The sequence below is a fragment of the Aptenodytes patagonicus genome, chromosome 1, assembly GCF_965638725.1.
Source record: "Aptenodytes patagonicus chromosome 1, bAptPat1.pri.cur, whole genome shotgun sequence".
NCBI lineage: Eukaryota > Metazoa > Chordata > Aves > Sphenisciformes > Spheniscidae > Aptenodytes > Aptenodytes patagonicus.
In genome coordinates, this window is record NC_134949.1 from 3,710,131 (window position 1) to 3,726,938 (window position 16,808).

Consider the following 16,808-nt stretch of genomic DNA (forward strand, 5'->3'; position numbering starts at 1 on the left):
AAAGGAAGGCTGGCATGGCTTCTATGTTAAATTTTTTATATCTTACCTAAACGTTTTGCTTTTCATTGAAATAATGACTCAGGGAGATGTTTGGATCAGTGATTCTGCACCTCACCTGGGATGTAGGTAGAATTTGGGTTACCTGGTCTCGGAGCACCCACGCTCCTGCACTGCCTACCCTGTGCTATCAATCACTGCTCCTTCTCAGGGCTCCCAGAGCACCCAGACGCAACATTTGCTTGTGCCTACAGCTGAGGAGACAATCGGTCTTTTTCAACCTCTGCTGATTCACAGCCTACACACATTTTCCACATCTCAGGCAAGAGTCCTAACCACCAGGCTGCTATATAGCTACCTTCCCAGCGACAACTGTTTTATGATGTGTTTTTTTCAGAAATGGCTTTGACTCCCTCAAAGAAGGTAATTTCTAATGCATGATGCTCCTGAGATGATCGCCTACAATTGCAGGAAAGATGGCTGTTCAGCCTCTCTCTGTGCAAAGCTCCTCATCTCGCTTCAGCCAGGTCCCAATCAGGGTGGGAGACCTGCTAGTGTCCACACACTAAATTTTTGTCATGGGGCAATTGTTCGTTGCTGCTAGAATATGGCCCAAGAAAAAGTGGGAGTCATCAATCAAAAAGAAATATAGAGACAACCGAGACATTTGCCTTCCAAGTGGCAGACACTCATGTTGTCACAATTTCCAGCTGGAATGACTTATTTTAGTTACACATTGAGATCAATCTCTGGCTGCCAGCACTGCTTTTATTCATCTGGTAGATCGAAGCAAAACAAAAAACCCATCACCTACAGTTCTCTTTCATTATTTTGATAAGTCTGAAACTCATTGGCTCCAGGGATTGGAGTTTCTGCCAAAAATGCCTCGGCTCATTCATTAAAATTTAAGCCAACATTTCCAAACGTGGGTGCATGAGACAGAACAGCTGGATTCATTATTCTTACTATATCGCAAGTGATGTAGTTTCAAAAATGATTTCTATTCACTTTCCTAAGTGCTTAGTTAGCTCTGACTGAGATACTGATGGCTGTGTGTTCTCAACTGACCTCGTTGTCATTGTCTTCGATGAAAAAAGGAAAAAGGAGTAGGACTGGTTAAATCTTTTCTCTCAAAGCTTGATACCCAAAGCAATGCTGCGCTGACTCCTGTGAATGAGCTATTTCTTCCTATCACCATGCTACCCAATGTCTAGCTATCCCAATTTGCCCACATTTCCCAGTGCTCCAGACTCTAAATATCTCTCTCCTTTCGCGAGGAAATGGGTCTCAAACCCCGACACACCGCTGGTGTAGCAATTCCAAATAAAAATGTGAATTATAAACAAAATGTCAGCATTAACAGCCCTGCCACAAACTCACAATGTCCTGCAGATATTTTTAATCAACTTTTCTGAGAAGTCTGAGTAAAAATGACAGACGTGGCTAAGTGATTTGGGCACTTCAGAAAATGTTTCCCTTCAGTCATCCAGAACAATAATTAGAGCCAGAAACTTGCTGAGACCCCAGAGACCATCTTAGCTTAATGCCATCGATATGGATCTCATGTTTATGCAATCACCATCATTGGTCAATAAAGACTATAAATGCCTCCCACATGAGTACTAATAATGAATAATAAGGTGAGTTTATACGAATCAAAGCTTGCATTTTAATGGGAGAGTGGATTGTAAACAAGCCATTCACATTTAGCATTTGTTCTAATGTTCACACCACATGACAAACATTGAAATAAGCTCATTTTGGTTCCAGCAAACATCATTGCTTTAGTGAGCTTTCTCATTTGTTTGTGACAAGCTATTTGCTTCCTGCTTTTACAGAAGGCTGCAATGTAGCAACTAACTTTTGCCATGAAGATGAGCTGGACTAGAGCTCCCTAGAAATTCAGTTCCTCCTTTCGGCCGCAGGAAAGCAGACTGTGGCCTGATTTCTGCAGCCCTTCTTGCTCCCATCTTGTCTCTGTCCTTTTATATACGTCTGAAGCACAACACTTGTGCATTAAATCAAAGCATCCGTGCATAACTTTGAAGCTCCTAGGGAAGTCAAGCAGAAGCTGGAATGGGCAGTTTTGTAGTAGCGGACTTCTCCTCCTCAGAATTTGATAGACTGATGCATTGTGGACTAAGTTCGTACCAGTAACTTTGGGAGAGGACTCTTCTACCTGAGTGCAGCTGCCTGCAGTGTCCCACCTAGTCCCCGTCGGCTCCTTGTAGAGCCCGCTGGTAGAAATGGGCACTTCTCATACACATTCTAACACAGGTTTGATGAACCTAGAAAAGCCCACTCCTCTCTGCTTACTACAAGAAGAGCTTGGGCGGCTAGTTCAGATTCATGATGGTAGGTGAGATGAATCCCATCTCCCCGTGGAACTGTGCACAGCAGACCTGTTAATAACCCCAAAATTAAGGGATATCACTGTCTCCCTGCTGTTGTTACTTGAGCTGAGCTTGTCACCACTGTCCCAGGGTAACCAGCACAGCAGATATACTAAATTTCTCATGGTTAGCTTGACCTTACATGCCTTCATACATGGAAAGCTTAAACTGGGTGCCTACCCTGGGTGCTATATGAATGACGCAGTGTAAATGCATGAAAGGGCTTGTTTTAATGTTAACTGAAATAGGACTGGATTCTCAAAAAGGGCTTAAAAATGCCTTTTCTATACTATCTCTTCAAAATAAAACAGCCAGACTCTGTAAAGAGGAAATCTGCATAGAAATGCAATACCAGTAAGTACATCCAAGCAACAGTCTCTCAGTTACCATTAGTGCTTGCAGGGAAAGCAGAAAAGATTTAGCATGTTAGGCACTAAAGAGTAAAATTACCTGTATATTATGCCCTTGGAATGGAGGAACTGGAGCCCGCATATGATTTCAGCAGCATAAAACCTGAGTGACAGAAGGCACAAGTTAGAATGGATGCTTCCCAACAGGCGCTTTCAACTAGAACCAAAAAGATGGAAACTTTGTCTCCACAGGACCCAAAATCTCATTAAGTTCCCAGAAGCCTTGGGGTAACTGGGTTTTACAGGTAACTGATGGATGACGTGAGATTCCCAAAAGCATGCCACACGGCTAGCAGCCCAACTCCCACTGAAACCACTTTGTGAAATGGTAGGGATTTGGAGCCTACTCATCGTCAGGGATTTGGAAGCCACACTGCATGGCTGGCTGCATTTTTTTTATATGTGACTGACTCTGAGGACACGTCCTTCAGTGCCCAAGGATGTCTCCAGATCAGCCGTAGAGAAAAAAAACACCACCCAGCTCCTACTGCCTACCCTGTCTCGCCTCAAGATATGGTCCCTGTCGCAAGGAAGGCAGACTGGGTGGTGTCTGTGCCTCTCATTTACAGATTTAAAGTAAATCAATGAGTTACAGTGATGCACCAGACTGCAAACTGCAAATTACAGTTAATGCCTCAGACCTCAAACGAGCAGCTGTAATTTGCCATGTTCAGTAGCTGCTGCAGAAACAGTGGAATGGTCCCAGCAATGGGACAGGCAGGTGGGCATCTGGGTGTGGGGACCACAGACAGTCTCCTTGGCTTATCAAACAGACCTCTTCACTGCTCAGATTTATGACCTGCTTTTGAAATTTTATCCAAGATACGAACTAGCTAGCAGCTTGCTGGCCTTCCTCTGGAGTCTTTTCGAGTTTGAGATCTTCGTTCTCAACACATTTCTGCCTAAAGGACACCACCACGTCCTGCTGCAAAGAGGCAGCATAAGGCTGAAGCACCATTGCACCGTGAAAGTGCTCTCCCAGAAGGGAATGTAACCGCAGGGTCGTATGCCCCTCCAGTGTTGTACAGCGCTGCTCCCTCAGTCTTCAATGCATTGGCCCTTAATTCTGAACATTCAAATGCTTTTGAAAAAATCATCAAATTAAACACTGATTTAAATGATGGGGTTTTTTAATTATTAAATAAAAATTAATTCCTATAGTGGTTTCAATATTGACTTTTAAAATACCTTTTGCTCACAGAAGGATTAAAAGCACCTTTCATTTATTCTAATTTTTCTATTTACTTTAATCAAAGTGAAATAAATTTTTAACTCCCTGTTGGTGTATTAGTTTTTTTATTTAAATTTACCTTTTGCATTTTTGATAGGTTTTATCTCTCCCCCCCCGCCCCCCGCCCTTGAACCTTAAAAAGAAAAAGGGAAAATCTTATTACTTCTAACAAACAACAGCTTCACCTCTGATCACTGGACTGGGAACCTCAGCTTAAGCAGGTCCTGCAGCTTGGCTACAGGCCACCCAGTGTTGTATAGAACAAGATATTTGGTTCCACAGATGGCTGAAAATGCATCTGTGGGATTTCTTTGATGGTGGTAAATCTGGAGCGGAGGTTGGGTCCACGATGTCATTACTGGGGCCTCCAATCATGGGCTGAGCAAGAACTCAATGAGTACAACAAAGAGCAACCCCAGGGCTGCTGAAATTCACAGCAGACACCTGTAGGTTGCTTTAAAATGACCCTCATCCATGGGCCATGTAAACAAGGTCTTAGGCATGCTTGGGGATGTTTCTAAACAGTGGAAGTACTTCCAGACATAAGATCTCAGGTGGATTGGATGGTCCCTGTGGAGCCCCTCTCTGTTTGGGGGACTGCAGTCCTGGGAAGGGGACTGATCCGGCAAGCAGGGCAGCCTAAGGGACAGCTTCTATCCAGCTCAGCTCTCGGCTCTGAACAAATGTTTGTGGGACTATGCTGCGGTTAGCGCAAAATATGGGAGCCAGATCACAGGCTGGAAGGAGGTCCCTGGTTTGCAGGCTAAAGGATAAGCCTGCAGGCAGATGCAATGCTGACGAGGGTGTAGCAGCATCTGTAACGCTTCCAGACAGAAATAGCTTCCCTGGTTGACCAAGAATGCAAAGCGAGGTCACGTCTGACTGAAATCAGCTGTGTGGATGGCCTCTAAAAAGCCTTCTGTGGGAGGGGAAAGAGGACAGGGAGGGGAAGTGACTTGCTCCAAGTCCATCATCAGGGTGATGACCTGCATGTCTGGTTTGTTCAGTTTGGAGAGAGCTGGGATAGAGAGTGATTCTGCTTCCAGCACAAGCATTATCCCCACTTTGCAGCTGGGTAAGGTGCAGAGAGGTCAAATGATTTGCCCAAGGTTTCCTCTACAGGTCAGTAGCAGAGCTGGGAATAAAATTAAGATCCTTGGTGTCTCCAGCTGCTGCCTTCGCTTCTACCATGTGTGTGACCTGCAAGCCAAAAGGTAATAATAACATCTTACGTTGCTCTGGGAAGGTCGAACTTATGACAACTCTGGATATGGAACATGAGGTCTCCTCCGTTGAGGTATTCCATCACAAAAAAGAGGTTTTCCTAGAGAATGAGACAAGATGACAATAAGGGGTGGGGAAGAGTGAGATAAAATTGAAAAAAAACCCACCCAGAAAGCACTCAAAAAGAGGAAGGAAAAGATTACAGCAAGGGTTTTGGAAAGAAAGCAGTTTCTTTTTCAGATTCCTCACTTCTCCTTTGTTCTCTAAGCCCGTACTCACCCTCTCTGCTCTGGTTTGTATAAACAGCATTAGCAAACATTGCAAATCCACTTAATAACCAGCTGGTGCCATTGATTTTTACCAGTAGACCTCAAGGCTCACTAGAAGGGGATGAGTGACTCTACAGTGCCTGTATAACGGAAGGAGAGATGGATTTACTTCTGCCTCTTCCACCGGTCCCCCAGAAAGCTATCACTTCACTGGATGGATAATGCACTGGGCTGGGGACCAGAAGAGGCATCTCAAGCTGGTGTTACCCGCATTCCTGCACATCTTTTGTGGAGGCACATGGGTCTGACCTTTTCAAGGTATCAGAGACACTGGCCAGATGCTGCAACCTGTTTTAAGCACACGCTTGATTTTAAGCCTGGGAGCTGCTCTATTAAATAAGGCAAGACGTAACTTGCTAGTGGGAAGATTCATGAATTAATCATATTTCTAGATGCCCATTGAGTGCTTGCATGTCAGAGGAGACTGGAAAAAGATCCGGTCCTTGTCCCCAGTTGCATGCAACCATCAGCCGTTCTACCAGGGCAGTGGAAAACTCTCCTCCTGGTACACAGGAAGGATGGGGCGAATCTCTGTATTGAATAAAGAGCAGAACAGATCATCAAGGTTTCCTTTCCAATCCTTGATGTACACCACATTGATCCCCTTGCTGCTTCATGAGCCATAACTTCACCACCAGGCCCCCACAGAAGCTGCAGGCTGATTCAGACTAATGCCTTCCACATTGAATTGCACCTACGAAGCAGGAGGGGTGCCTTTTTCTGGAAGAAGAGTATCTGTGCAGTAAGTTACGCTCCCAGTTTCAACTTCTGTTTCAGAAATCTCAGCTTTTGTGCATAAATGCCTGGATAAAATAAAATGGATGCAGTATTTTTTTTTTTTTTCTCAAAAGCCTCTCTCTGTTCTGTACACATCTGAAGTTAGTCATCTCCAGGCTATGTTAAAGTTCATGAGTATCTTCCCTTTATTGCGTATTGCCCATCACAATTTTTTTCGGGGGGAAATAGGGTTCTCTTCACTTATATTTCTAACAGTCAAAGGAGTATTTTTGTCCACAAGATCTAATGTAAGCATCTCTGGCAGCGAGCCAAGATCTAGCTGTTTAAAAAAACAACAGTGTTTGTTCCTTTCAAATAACAGCTGTCTGCTCTAATTTGTGCAATTTCTTTAGCCAGATCCTTTTAATTACAGTACTCTTATTTAAATGGATGTCTGGCTGGAAACCCCCACCTGTCATCCAACAAGCACAGGGCCAGATCTGGCCTCCCAGGGAAAGAATACAAATTTGGCCAATAAACCAAATGGGTGCAGGTTTTCAGTTTGAAGGTCTTGCATCTATAGAGCTCTGTGCACATAAGACAGTTTAAGCAAGTAAGAAGGCCAAATGGAGATGGGCAATTTAGTACAGAAATGCATAAATCTTGGAAGCAATGTGAGCTCAGGAGCCCGTTCAGGGAAACACTTGAACAGATGCTCTTTGTGAAGGTACACAGGGATGTGATGAGGTTTAGCTAACAACAGACCAGCAGCCGCATGTATCACACTGGGACAGAAGAAACCTCATGGGTCTTCAAATGGGCCAGACTCAGCTTCAGCGGACTGAGAAGAAGAAAACCCCTGGGTTTCCCTGGAAAGTCCACTGAGTTTGGCTACACCTTATCACACATCTTGAAGCATAACTTGAAGTCCACGTTTATTCAGCAGTCGTGCTCTGCTTGCTCATGGATTTGAGCCACCATCTGATGCACCTATTTAACTGAACTGGGGACTCTTAACTTGGAACTGGGGACTTTGGCAACATCCTTCTGCCATCCAAGGAAAGAAAAGGTGGACAACCTCTCAGATTAATTGGCATCCAAAGATCGTTATATGAACTCAGTTCCTCAACCGTCTAAAGCTATGAAGCTGTAGACTATAAACTTGACTTAGGGATGATTAATACTGAAGTTCATGGTCTACCAGGTGCTACAGAGTGGTACATAAACGCTGTTCAAAAGAAAGACAGCATCACTCTGAGTTTTCTGATCTGAGACTTGGAAGTTCCCCTCGCTTCTTGTAAGGTCAGTTGTCTGGAACAGCGCATGGAGAAAAATTGCTTGAGATCAGCCCTCAGTACATCATTATGAGCAGCAAGATGTAACCAAGCAGTGCAAGCTGCAACAAATTATTGGAGACAGCTTCCTAAGCCTGAGATCTACAGAGCAGTAGAACACGTTAAAAGTGGCAAGTGGCAAAACCCATGCCTGAAACCGCTGAAAATTCAACAGTGTGCTAGAAGTTAAAGGGTTAGAACAGCACGGGGGACATGTTTGCAGACAGGCTCTGACCTACACCTCCTCTTATCCTAGGAAAGTTATCTGATGGCTCCTATCCGCTACTGCCAGGGTCTGAAGTCTGTCAGCACCTGGAGTAGGCGAGAGTGGGTTAAGTGGGTACTTCTCAAGACATGGCAGCTAGGATGGCATGACTTTATCATGCCCTTATCCCCTACAACGGTCCTAACTCAGGGATGCTAAGCAAACAGGAATGCTGTTCCTCAGCGATGAGGCCTACACAGCTCTGAAGGAGGCTTGGGAAGAGCCCCTCACCTTCGCCCTACCTGTCTGCCTTGCAGATAGATGACTTGCTGACCCCCTGTGAGAGCACCCTTGGGTAGCAAACACTCAAGTCAAACTTCTGGTCATGGTTCCAGACTCGCACAATAGAACAGAACAAGTCTGGTCTCTCGGCAGAGTTTGGGGCCATCTTTTACAACCACAGAGCTCAAGGAGGACTGTAAAGGCATTTCCTGCACTAGCGATGGACACTGCCCCAGGATAGTTGGCACTAGTTGTCTTGTGGACATCCATATATCAGCCATTCCCTACTTCTAGGTCATCTTCCAGGGGCCTTCTCCATTACAGCAGAGGGAACGTGACAAACCCCTCTGTGGGAAGACGAAGCGCTGCTCCTACAGCAGACAGAACTGTACAACATGATGTACAACACACAGTTAGACACATACAGGTGTACATTCTGCACACAAACCAACATGGTTCCCTAGTCGACTCAATCCTGCCAGGTGCTGAAGAACTTGATTACTGCAAGAACTCAATTTCTTGCCCTGTCAGTCCCTCAGTGCCTGTGCTGAGCTGAGCTCCCCTCTGCAGAGCCACCCGCTCCCTCTGCCTCTCCAGGACATGGCAGGGATGGAGTTAAACCAACCTGCTTCTGTTCTGCACGCAACTGCTGTGAGGATGAATAGTCACTATCAGAGATGCTTTCAGCTTTATAAACAATGAGTATAAAGCAGACAGCATTCAAATTGATCTTTTTTGAAGGTACATCCTATAACAGGCTCTTAAAATACTCAAACCAGCTGGAAGCCCTCCAGAGCACTTTTCTGCAGAGATTTTCAGATTTTGTTTTCTTTGCATTTGAAAGCACTTGCATACATACAAATACACAATTTAACACCATTTACTGAAGAGTAAAAATTCTTCTTCCCGGGGCTTCCAGGAGGATGAATATCGGAATAATTAATGCTGCAGGACAGTGTGGCTTTACCCTTATTTAAAGCAGTTACCCTAGCAAATGGCTCCATGTGGAGAAGGCTCCACAATGCATACTAAGTGACCTAACCCCACCGCATGCCCGTTGAATTAGGGTGGCCCTTGCCAAGAGAAAGGTTTGACACCATGCAATTCCTGCAGCTGATTCTTGTCTCACATTTTCATGCAGCTCAGCCCAGCCCAGCCTGGGTGCTCATCCATGCTTCGGATCTATTTTATTTCATGGGCTAGATGGGAGCCAAAGGCCTCTCAGTCCTTCTTCACCACCCCACCCAGTGAGTCCCATCACAGCATCCCATCCAGTGGGAAAGCAAGCAATGCACGCGCTCCTCACCGTGTCTACTCCCATGAGGAACAGCTAACGCAGGGTCACTCCTTGCTAGTAGGTGACCACAGGAGGTATTAACATTGCCATTTGCACCACGTGGGGATGAGCAAAGCCCATTTGTTACAGGTTAAAGCAACCCCAGGTTTAATTTTGTTCTCTGGTTTAAAGACTTTTTTTCCCCCTCTTGTGTAATATCAGTCTATCTTCTGGAGATGGCAGCATTTCTTACAGCTGTCAAATAATTCAGTCCAGTCCCTGATCTCACGGTTTATTTTTTGTTCTAATCTTTGCACTGTCAGCATTTTTGACGGCATGTTAAACTGCTCATTTGGGATGCTTAGCTTTGTGTGCCCATCTACTTGGTACAAAGCATATGAATATATTTATACACATATATTAAAAAACATATGTATACATAAAGGTGCAGACATGGCTGGCAATAGCTCCTTTAACTTGAGTTCTGAGATCCCAGGACCCTTCCTCACAGCTCAGAGCAGGCAGATTACATCACTCACAGCAGTAAACTATGTTTGTCAGCGGTAAACTGAGTTACTATCAGCCCTGTCTTGCAAGAGAAAGTGGTTTTCCCTATCAGTATTGGGTGGGATCTTGGAAAGAGACTAATTTTCTCAAGTCTAGAAAAAAATTTCTGGGAAAATTTGGGGATTAAAAAAATCACCAGACCAAAAACTAAACAAAAAGTAGTCAAATTTAGGAAACGTAAATATTTTATCAGCTGAAAAATAGGGGGAAAAAAGTAAGGTTTTTTTTTTAAGAAGTCAACTTTTTTCCAGGACAAAGAGCAGCTACACTGCAGACTTTCAGAAATCTCAGGCAAAGCTGAGTGCATTTTGGGCTGATTTTCCTCAGAACTGGACAACAGGAAGGCAATTAGAATATGTATGTTTAATATGTCGATCATCTATCACTTAAAAAAACTATGCTTGTGAGCTGGCCCCCTCTTTTCCTTGCCAATACACTCCACCTGTCCATACCGCATGGGCTGACACCACCTAGAAGGGTCTTGTAAAGACTTCATATTTTTGATGTTATAATTACAGCTGCTCACACCTTCTCTGGCAGAACCTTGTTGAAATCCCAAAAGCTCTGCTGAGACGCTGCTATTTCTACTGAACCATGTTGAAATTTTGGCCAGGATTGAACGAGACCTTGCCAGTTTTCCTGCCTGCTGGTTGCAAGAGGTAAAATCCCCAAAGCCTCCTTAAACTTTCCAGTTCTTCCCCAGCTTTCCCATCAGCTAGCTCAGATTTGGCCAACTAGACGTTTCCAAGCTGACTTATCCCCCACAAAATACTAGGAGGATGGAGACCTAGAAACTTTGAAGCTTCAAGATCGTGTCTCCCAAACGGCTGAACACCAAGGCATGGGATGGTTTGTGCAAGGGAAATATCACTGTGTTGCCCTGTACTCTCCTCCTTACCCTTCCTTCCTGGTCAATGCCAAAAACTGGATGCTGGCTAGGAAGATATCTGGTCTGACCTCATCCTGTGACCAAGATTTTTGTTGTGCTTTTAGTTTAGCCCGTCCAATATTTTGTTGTGCTTCAGTGGTTCAGCAGTGCTGGAAGTCAAGGCTTGCAACGTCACCTCCCTGCAGGATGACTTCTCCTGCAATCAGCATCCTGCAGCCATGCTGTGGTCAGTGAGGATCCTGCATTGCCTGGGGAGGGCATGTGGGCCTGATCCAGGGCTGCTCAGAAGGTCCTTGGCACAGCCAGGCAATGGAGCTGAACATCGAACGGGTGTGAAACATACATGTGCCAACCTACACGCTCTGACACAGGTCAAATAATTCAGCCCTGTCCCTCTAACGGCAAGACAAAGATGGAATGAAACTGAAATTGCCCTTGGAAAATTTTGCAGGAATTGCAATTTCCTCCAAGGAGATATTTTAATGAGAAATGTCCTGAAAATACTAATGGAAAACACTTCAGAGCCTAAGAATTTTTAAACTACGATCACACTCCTTATTTACAATCCTTTTCTCCTTCCTGCCAATGTAAGAGATTTTAAAGTCAGTATTAAGCACATTAAAACAACAGAGCATGTGAAAATGGCTCACCACCAGGACTTTGAAAAGCTATAATAGATTAGTAAAGCAGAAAAGAAATGCTTCTGCAACATTTCCTTTTAAATTGCAATAAAGATTACTTCTCTTTTGGGTTGAGGTAGTCTTCTGTGTTGCTATTTTGTGCTACAAGCCAAAATGCCTAAGGACTTAATTTGCATTAGGTAAAGGGTGTGAATAAAAACTTGGTCAATGAAGTAAAGAAACAGTTAGAAACAAAAGTGACTTTCAGAAAGGGAAAGCCTATTTTTATCACAGAAGATCAGTGAAATGCAAAAAGAAGAATAAAACACAAGCACTGGGAGGCTAGTCACTGTTTTGGCATTACCAATTTTGGGATTTCACAGAATTATAAACATGTTTTTCCGCCTCTTTAACATAACAGTGTCCCTTTAAATCTAATACAACAGAAGAGCTCTCTGAGCTTGCTGTTAAAATTCACACCATATAATTATGTCAGCTGAATATCTGGATGCAGAGATTACTGCAGTAAAATAAAATAGTCAAGTTCAAAAACAGATCAGGAAAAAAAACCCCATGTGTTTGAATTTATTCTCATGTAGCAAAACATGACAAGTATTCTGAGTTTTGAAAGCACTGATCATTCAGCCTCCGCAGGAATAAAAAGGAGCATTAGGTGCCTGGTGCCTACAAAAACCTGTCTGAAGGGCTGTCAAGCTTTATATATTTCAGCATTCACTGATTACCTGGGTTGAGGCCAGGAAGAAACTCATCCCAGAGCTCAGAGAACTGTCAACAGATTATATGACTTTTTTTCCCTCTGGAGACATGGGGACTACTGAGGTTCTTGTTTCAGCGTAGGAATATTCCTGTTTTTACTGTCCTTTGCAGAGGCACTCAGTACCTGAAGCAGCTCAGAAACCTTGTGAGTCAAAGCATTAGAGATTCAGAACGGCATTGACGCATGCATTTCTGTTTGAAAATACTTATCTACCCAGTGAAACCTTAAAAAAAAAAAAAAATCAATTTTTCAACTGAAAATTCAAGTTTTCAATTTTAAAGTCCAGAGAGGGACTACACCGCAGTGCCCTGGCTTCTAAAATGATTGCTCTAAAAGATATTACAACTGAACCATGCTGTCCTTTGAGCCGTGAAAGACTGTCCATGGCTTGTCACAGCTCTCCTGTTCTGAAAGACTTTCACGCGTTGAGCGATCGCCGCTTGGCTTGCAAAGGTCAGAGGAGAAAAACATAAGCTAGAAATCAATCACAGCCCAGAGAGGCTTTGGCCTGGGCAGCCACATTCCAGCTTCCGTATCTGTGAACTTGAGGGCAAAATGGAGAGATCAAATAACTTTAAAGTGGCAATGTTGACTTGGGATGAGATGGCTGGAGGTTCTTTCTATATGTCAAGAGGGCAATATTGTGATGCTGCCCATAAGACAGTGTAGGAGAAGATCACTTGGGTTTTTGAGCCTGGCACCCATGAATCTTTCAGGCACTCATTGCCTTTCCATCCCGCAGGTTTTCCTTGCCTCAACCACAGCTGGAAGCACAGTCCACCCCCTTAAATGGTCAGTAAATCCCATCCGGCTCCTGGCATGACTCCGTTTGGTCTCTCATCTTTTTTGCTGTGGTCTCATAAGGAAAGTGGACACTTGCATGCATGCACTGCCTGAAACCAGAGCTGCAGACTGCCACTGCTGCATCCATCCTGAACCTGACCTCCGGCTTCCAGACCAGGGTTGGACCAGGCTGGACCACAGACAACATGGTTCTGCTGCTGCATGCAAGTCAGCCACTGGTGTTAGTCGACCTCTCCTTGGACACCTGGAGTTACAGGCAGCACAAGCAGCTCTCCCTGGAGTATAAGCTCCCTCGTAGAGCTGTGACTGCTGTGAATATTTTGTCTTTTCAATTAAGTCTTGATTTTCTTTGCTTTTGGAGTTGGGTCATTTATATTTTCCTCTGAAATCTAGCCCCCAAAAAAGGGAATTAATTCCTTTCCTCTCCAGGCAAGGATCCATTCCCAGGACATGCTGTCCTCACTGACAGTCCTGAAGGGGTTAAACATGAATGCCTGGGCTTAGTGTCACATCGCCTATGGCAGTTCGCAGACGTTCCCTGTTATAAATTTAATCTGTCTTTAAACAGGTGCCGCATCCCACGGGTGACTGGGATATACTGCAGAGGTTAAATTTGCTTCTCCTGACCCTGCAGAAGCAGCAAGCCTCTTGCTGAGCAGGTCCTAACCTCACACCGAGCAGGATTTTGTATCACTAAATCCTGGGACTGCGCGGGGACTGGGAGCATCCTAACAAAACCCTGAACAAGCAGCCTTAAGAGAGTGATGTTCCTCTGAATTTGAGCTTTGGGATAGCAAACACCCCTCAGGAGTGGTTTGGGTAGGTTGGACAGACAAGACAATCTCTCAAATTTCCTTCCATCGTCTTTTTTCTATGCCTTGTGTGTACTTTAGTGTTAAGACAATTGGTTGTGGCTGTAGAAAAGGCTCTGGAAAGCTAATCAGTTGGTGGTTTGTTGCCATGTAAGGCCATGAAGGTATCTACATTACTTAAATGTCACTTCAATTTTGTTTGGAGTCCTAAGCAGGATTTCAGATGAAGATGCTTTCTGCTGCCCCTCTGAACTGCAGTCTTCACCACCAGTGGTCCTGCACGAATTAGGAGGAGTCTGATGCAATTTAACAGTAACTAGGGGCAAAGAAGATTCCCAAAGTGAAGAACAGCAGGTTTATTCTCCATAACCAGAGTTTCTTGAGTTAGCTCTGATCCAGGCTAGTCGCTGCAGCATACCGCTTCATGGTCCAAGAGGTTCAGGTAACACCAGCGTGGGCACATCTGCATCCTGGCTGTGGATGTGGCCTTTGCACATCCTCAGCCCAGCGTACCAGGACGCAGATTTTAATAGCGGGTCTCTGCTTAGCCACCTCAATCAGTTTTGGATGTCATAATCCTCAAATGCACCCCCCAGGTTAATGCGAGGAAGGCAGATGAAATTTCTAGAGCCATTTCCCAAGTAGTTAACCTGAAGGTCCCTTCCCTTAGCACCACCTCATGTCCAAGCTATTCCCTAACATCTAGGAGACCGAAGCACTTCACCAAGTATCTGTATCTCAGCAAAGGATCCTCAGCCTGTGGAGGCAGATGACAGATCCTTGTCTTACCTTGGTCTGGAATGTACAGAAGACATGAGTCAGGAATGGGTGCTCCCAAGCTAAGGAGAGGACTCTCTTCTCCACCATCGTACATTCAACGTCATCATCCATCAGCACCACATCTTTCTTCAGGGCTTTCACGGCGAAATACTGGTCTGTGCTCTTCAGCTCGGCGAGGAACACCTAGGGTGGAAACAGCTGCTCAGAAAGAGCGATGCTCTTCTCTCAGAGCTGGCAACACAGCCATGTGAGGATGGGAGCTGAGCTCTGGGGAATTCACTAGGGTAGGCCTTAAAAAAGCTGATGTTTAAGACCCAATTCTGTCATTAAGACTTTGTAGACTTTGAGCTTGTTCCCCACACCCAGAATAGTATTATGAAGTTGAACCCCAGGGAAGGACCAGAAGGTCTTGGTGATTACAAGAGCAGGGGCTACATGCCCGTATGGACAGGACATGTCGAGAGCCAAACGCTTCTGATAACAGAAACCATCTTTAGGCAAATGCTCATGAGATACATTTCCTGTTTTCTGACTTCAAATAACAAACATAGAATATTGCTTTGTCAACATGTGAAATGCAAATGTCCTGCACCAGATCCTCAGCAGGTGTAAAGTGATGTCCACCAGTAGTTAGACTGATCTATATCAGGTGTGACTTTCTCCCCTTCCTCCCAGTCAGCAGGAGGCCTGAGCAAACAGGCTGGGTCCCCCGTGCTTCTGCAGGACTTCTTCTCTGAGAAGAGCAAAACACATCCCAGAGGAGTTAGGACCTCTATCTATTTTTATGGGCAAGGAAAATGAGACACGGAGAAGCAGAGAAGGGTCTAGAGACCACAAGGCAAAGAAGTCTCTGCTGGAAGGCAGTGCCAGTCCTGATCTTTACGCTAACAGCCTGTCGATACTCTTTCCCATAGACTGAATAAATATGTAAGATTCATCAAAGAGGTCTTTGAAGTTCTCTACCAGACACTACTTACTGAGTAAGCTCAGACATGTCTTAGCCCTGACAAAAGTTTTATTTACCCTTTTGGCTACTGCTGCATTTCACTTTGTAGCACCAGACAGAGAGTAGAGCCTAGAGCCTCCCTCTGCCTCTGCAATGAATGACCAGAAATGCTAACAGTGCTGATGCTGCAGGCACCCTTTTTACCCCTGTTTTTGTGCAGGGCACTGCTCTCCTGGGGAAACTGGGGAACGCAGTACATTTGTGACTTGTGCTGTGACTTCCAAGGTGCAGGTAGGCCATGCTAGACCTCATGCAGAGGGTGCTTCCTCACGGGCCTGGCCCTCAACCTCCCTGGTCCATGCAGAGCTGGAGAGACCCCTCAGACACTGAGATATGCACACCTTGTCCCCTCTATGGGGAAGTGAATCTTGCTCTAAGCAAATAAGGGCTCCAGGAGCAACACCTACACAGGAAACTTGTGGCATGAAATAGCCCATCCTCTCCACACCCACATGGTGCTCTGCAGAGAGATGCAGATGCTTGCAGACTTGGAGAGTCCATGTTAACACAGGGGGCTGAAGCAAGGTACAGAATCTGCTTCAATGGAGGTATTAAAGACTTGACTAGATAAACCCCTGATTAGACCTGTTTTGAGCAGCAGGTTGGATTAGATGACCTCCAGAGGTCCCTTCCTTTCAACGTAAATGTTTCTATGACATCTATGCTCTTGAGTCCAGGTTAGTCTGGGCTGTGGATTTTGGGGTATTCTGGCTTAGCTGTAACTGAGATGCCTCAGCTCTGCTTCCCATGCAAACTGTAGACATGCCAAGTATTTTCAAGTATGGAAAGCCAACACAGCAAATATTTCATCAGTTTAAGAATTGGCTGCAGCAATTGCTCCAGCTCACTTAGCAGGCAAAAAGCAGCCCTTCTTTAAGGCACAGTTTCCGCCTTGGAAAGATGTGGGATCTGAACAACGCGATACATAATGATACTCATTCTCCGTGTTGGCTGTGAAAATACAATGGTGAGTTCCTCTGAAATTGCTTCATGCAGCTCTGCGCTGGCACTGAATAACATGAGTCCCCTTCCAGAGGACGTCTGCAAGAAGGAGGAACAATCCACAATTCATCAAGATTAATGAATCTGCTGAAAACAGGTGGTTCTTGTTTCAAAAGAACAAATTCTTGGCTGTTGCAAAATTTGCTTTACAC

At 44.8% G+C, this 16,808-nt stretch overlaps 1 protein-coding gene across 2 annotated transcripts in view; it reads right to left on the minus strand.

Annotated features, from left to right (window-relative positions):
- The window catches only part of PRKCQ (protein kinase C theta), a 67,880-nt gene that overhangs the window by 12,020 nt on the left and 39,052 nt on the right, over positions 1-16,808 (minus strand). For both annotated transcript variants that reach the window (XM_076348815.1, XM_076348892.1), the window contains 3 exons: positions 14,658-14,831; positions 5,264-5,355; positions 2,841-2,903 (listed from right to left, as the gene is read on the minus strand). In XM_076348815.1, coding sequence (XP_076204930.1) covers positions 2,841-2,903; positions 5,264-5,355; positions 14,658-14,831 — 329 coding nt within the window. The remainder of the gene's footprint in view (positions 1-2,840; positions 2,904-5,263; positions 5,356-14,657; positions 14,832-16,808) is intronic.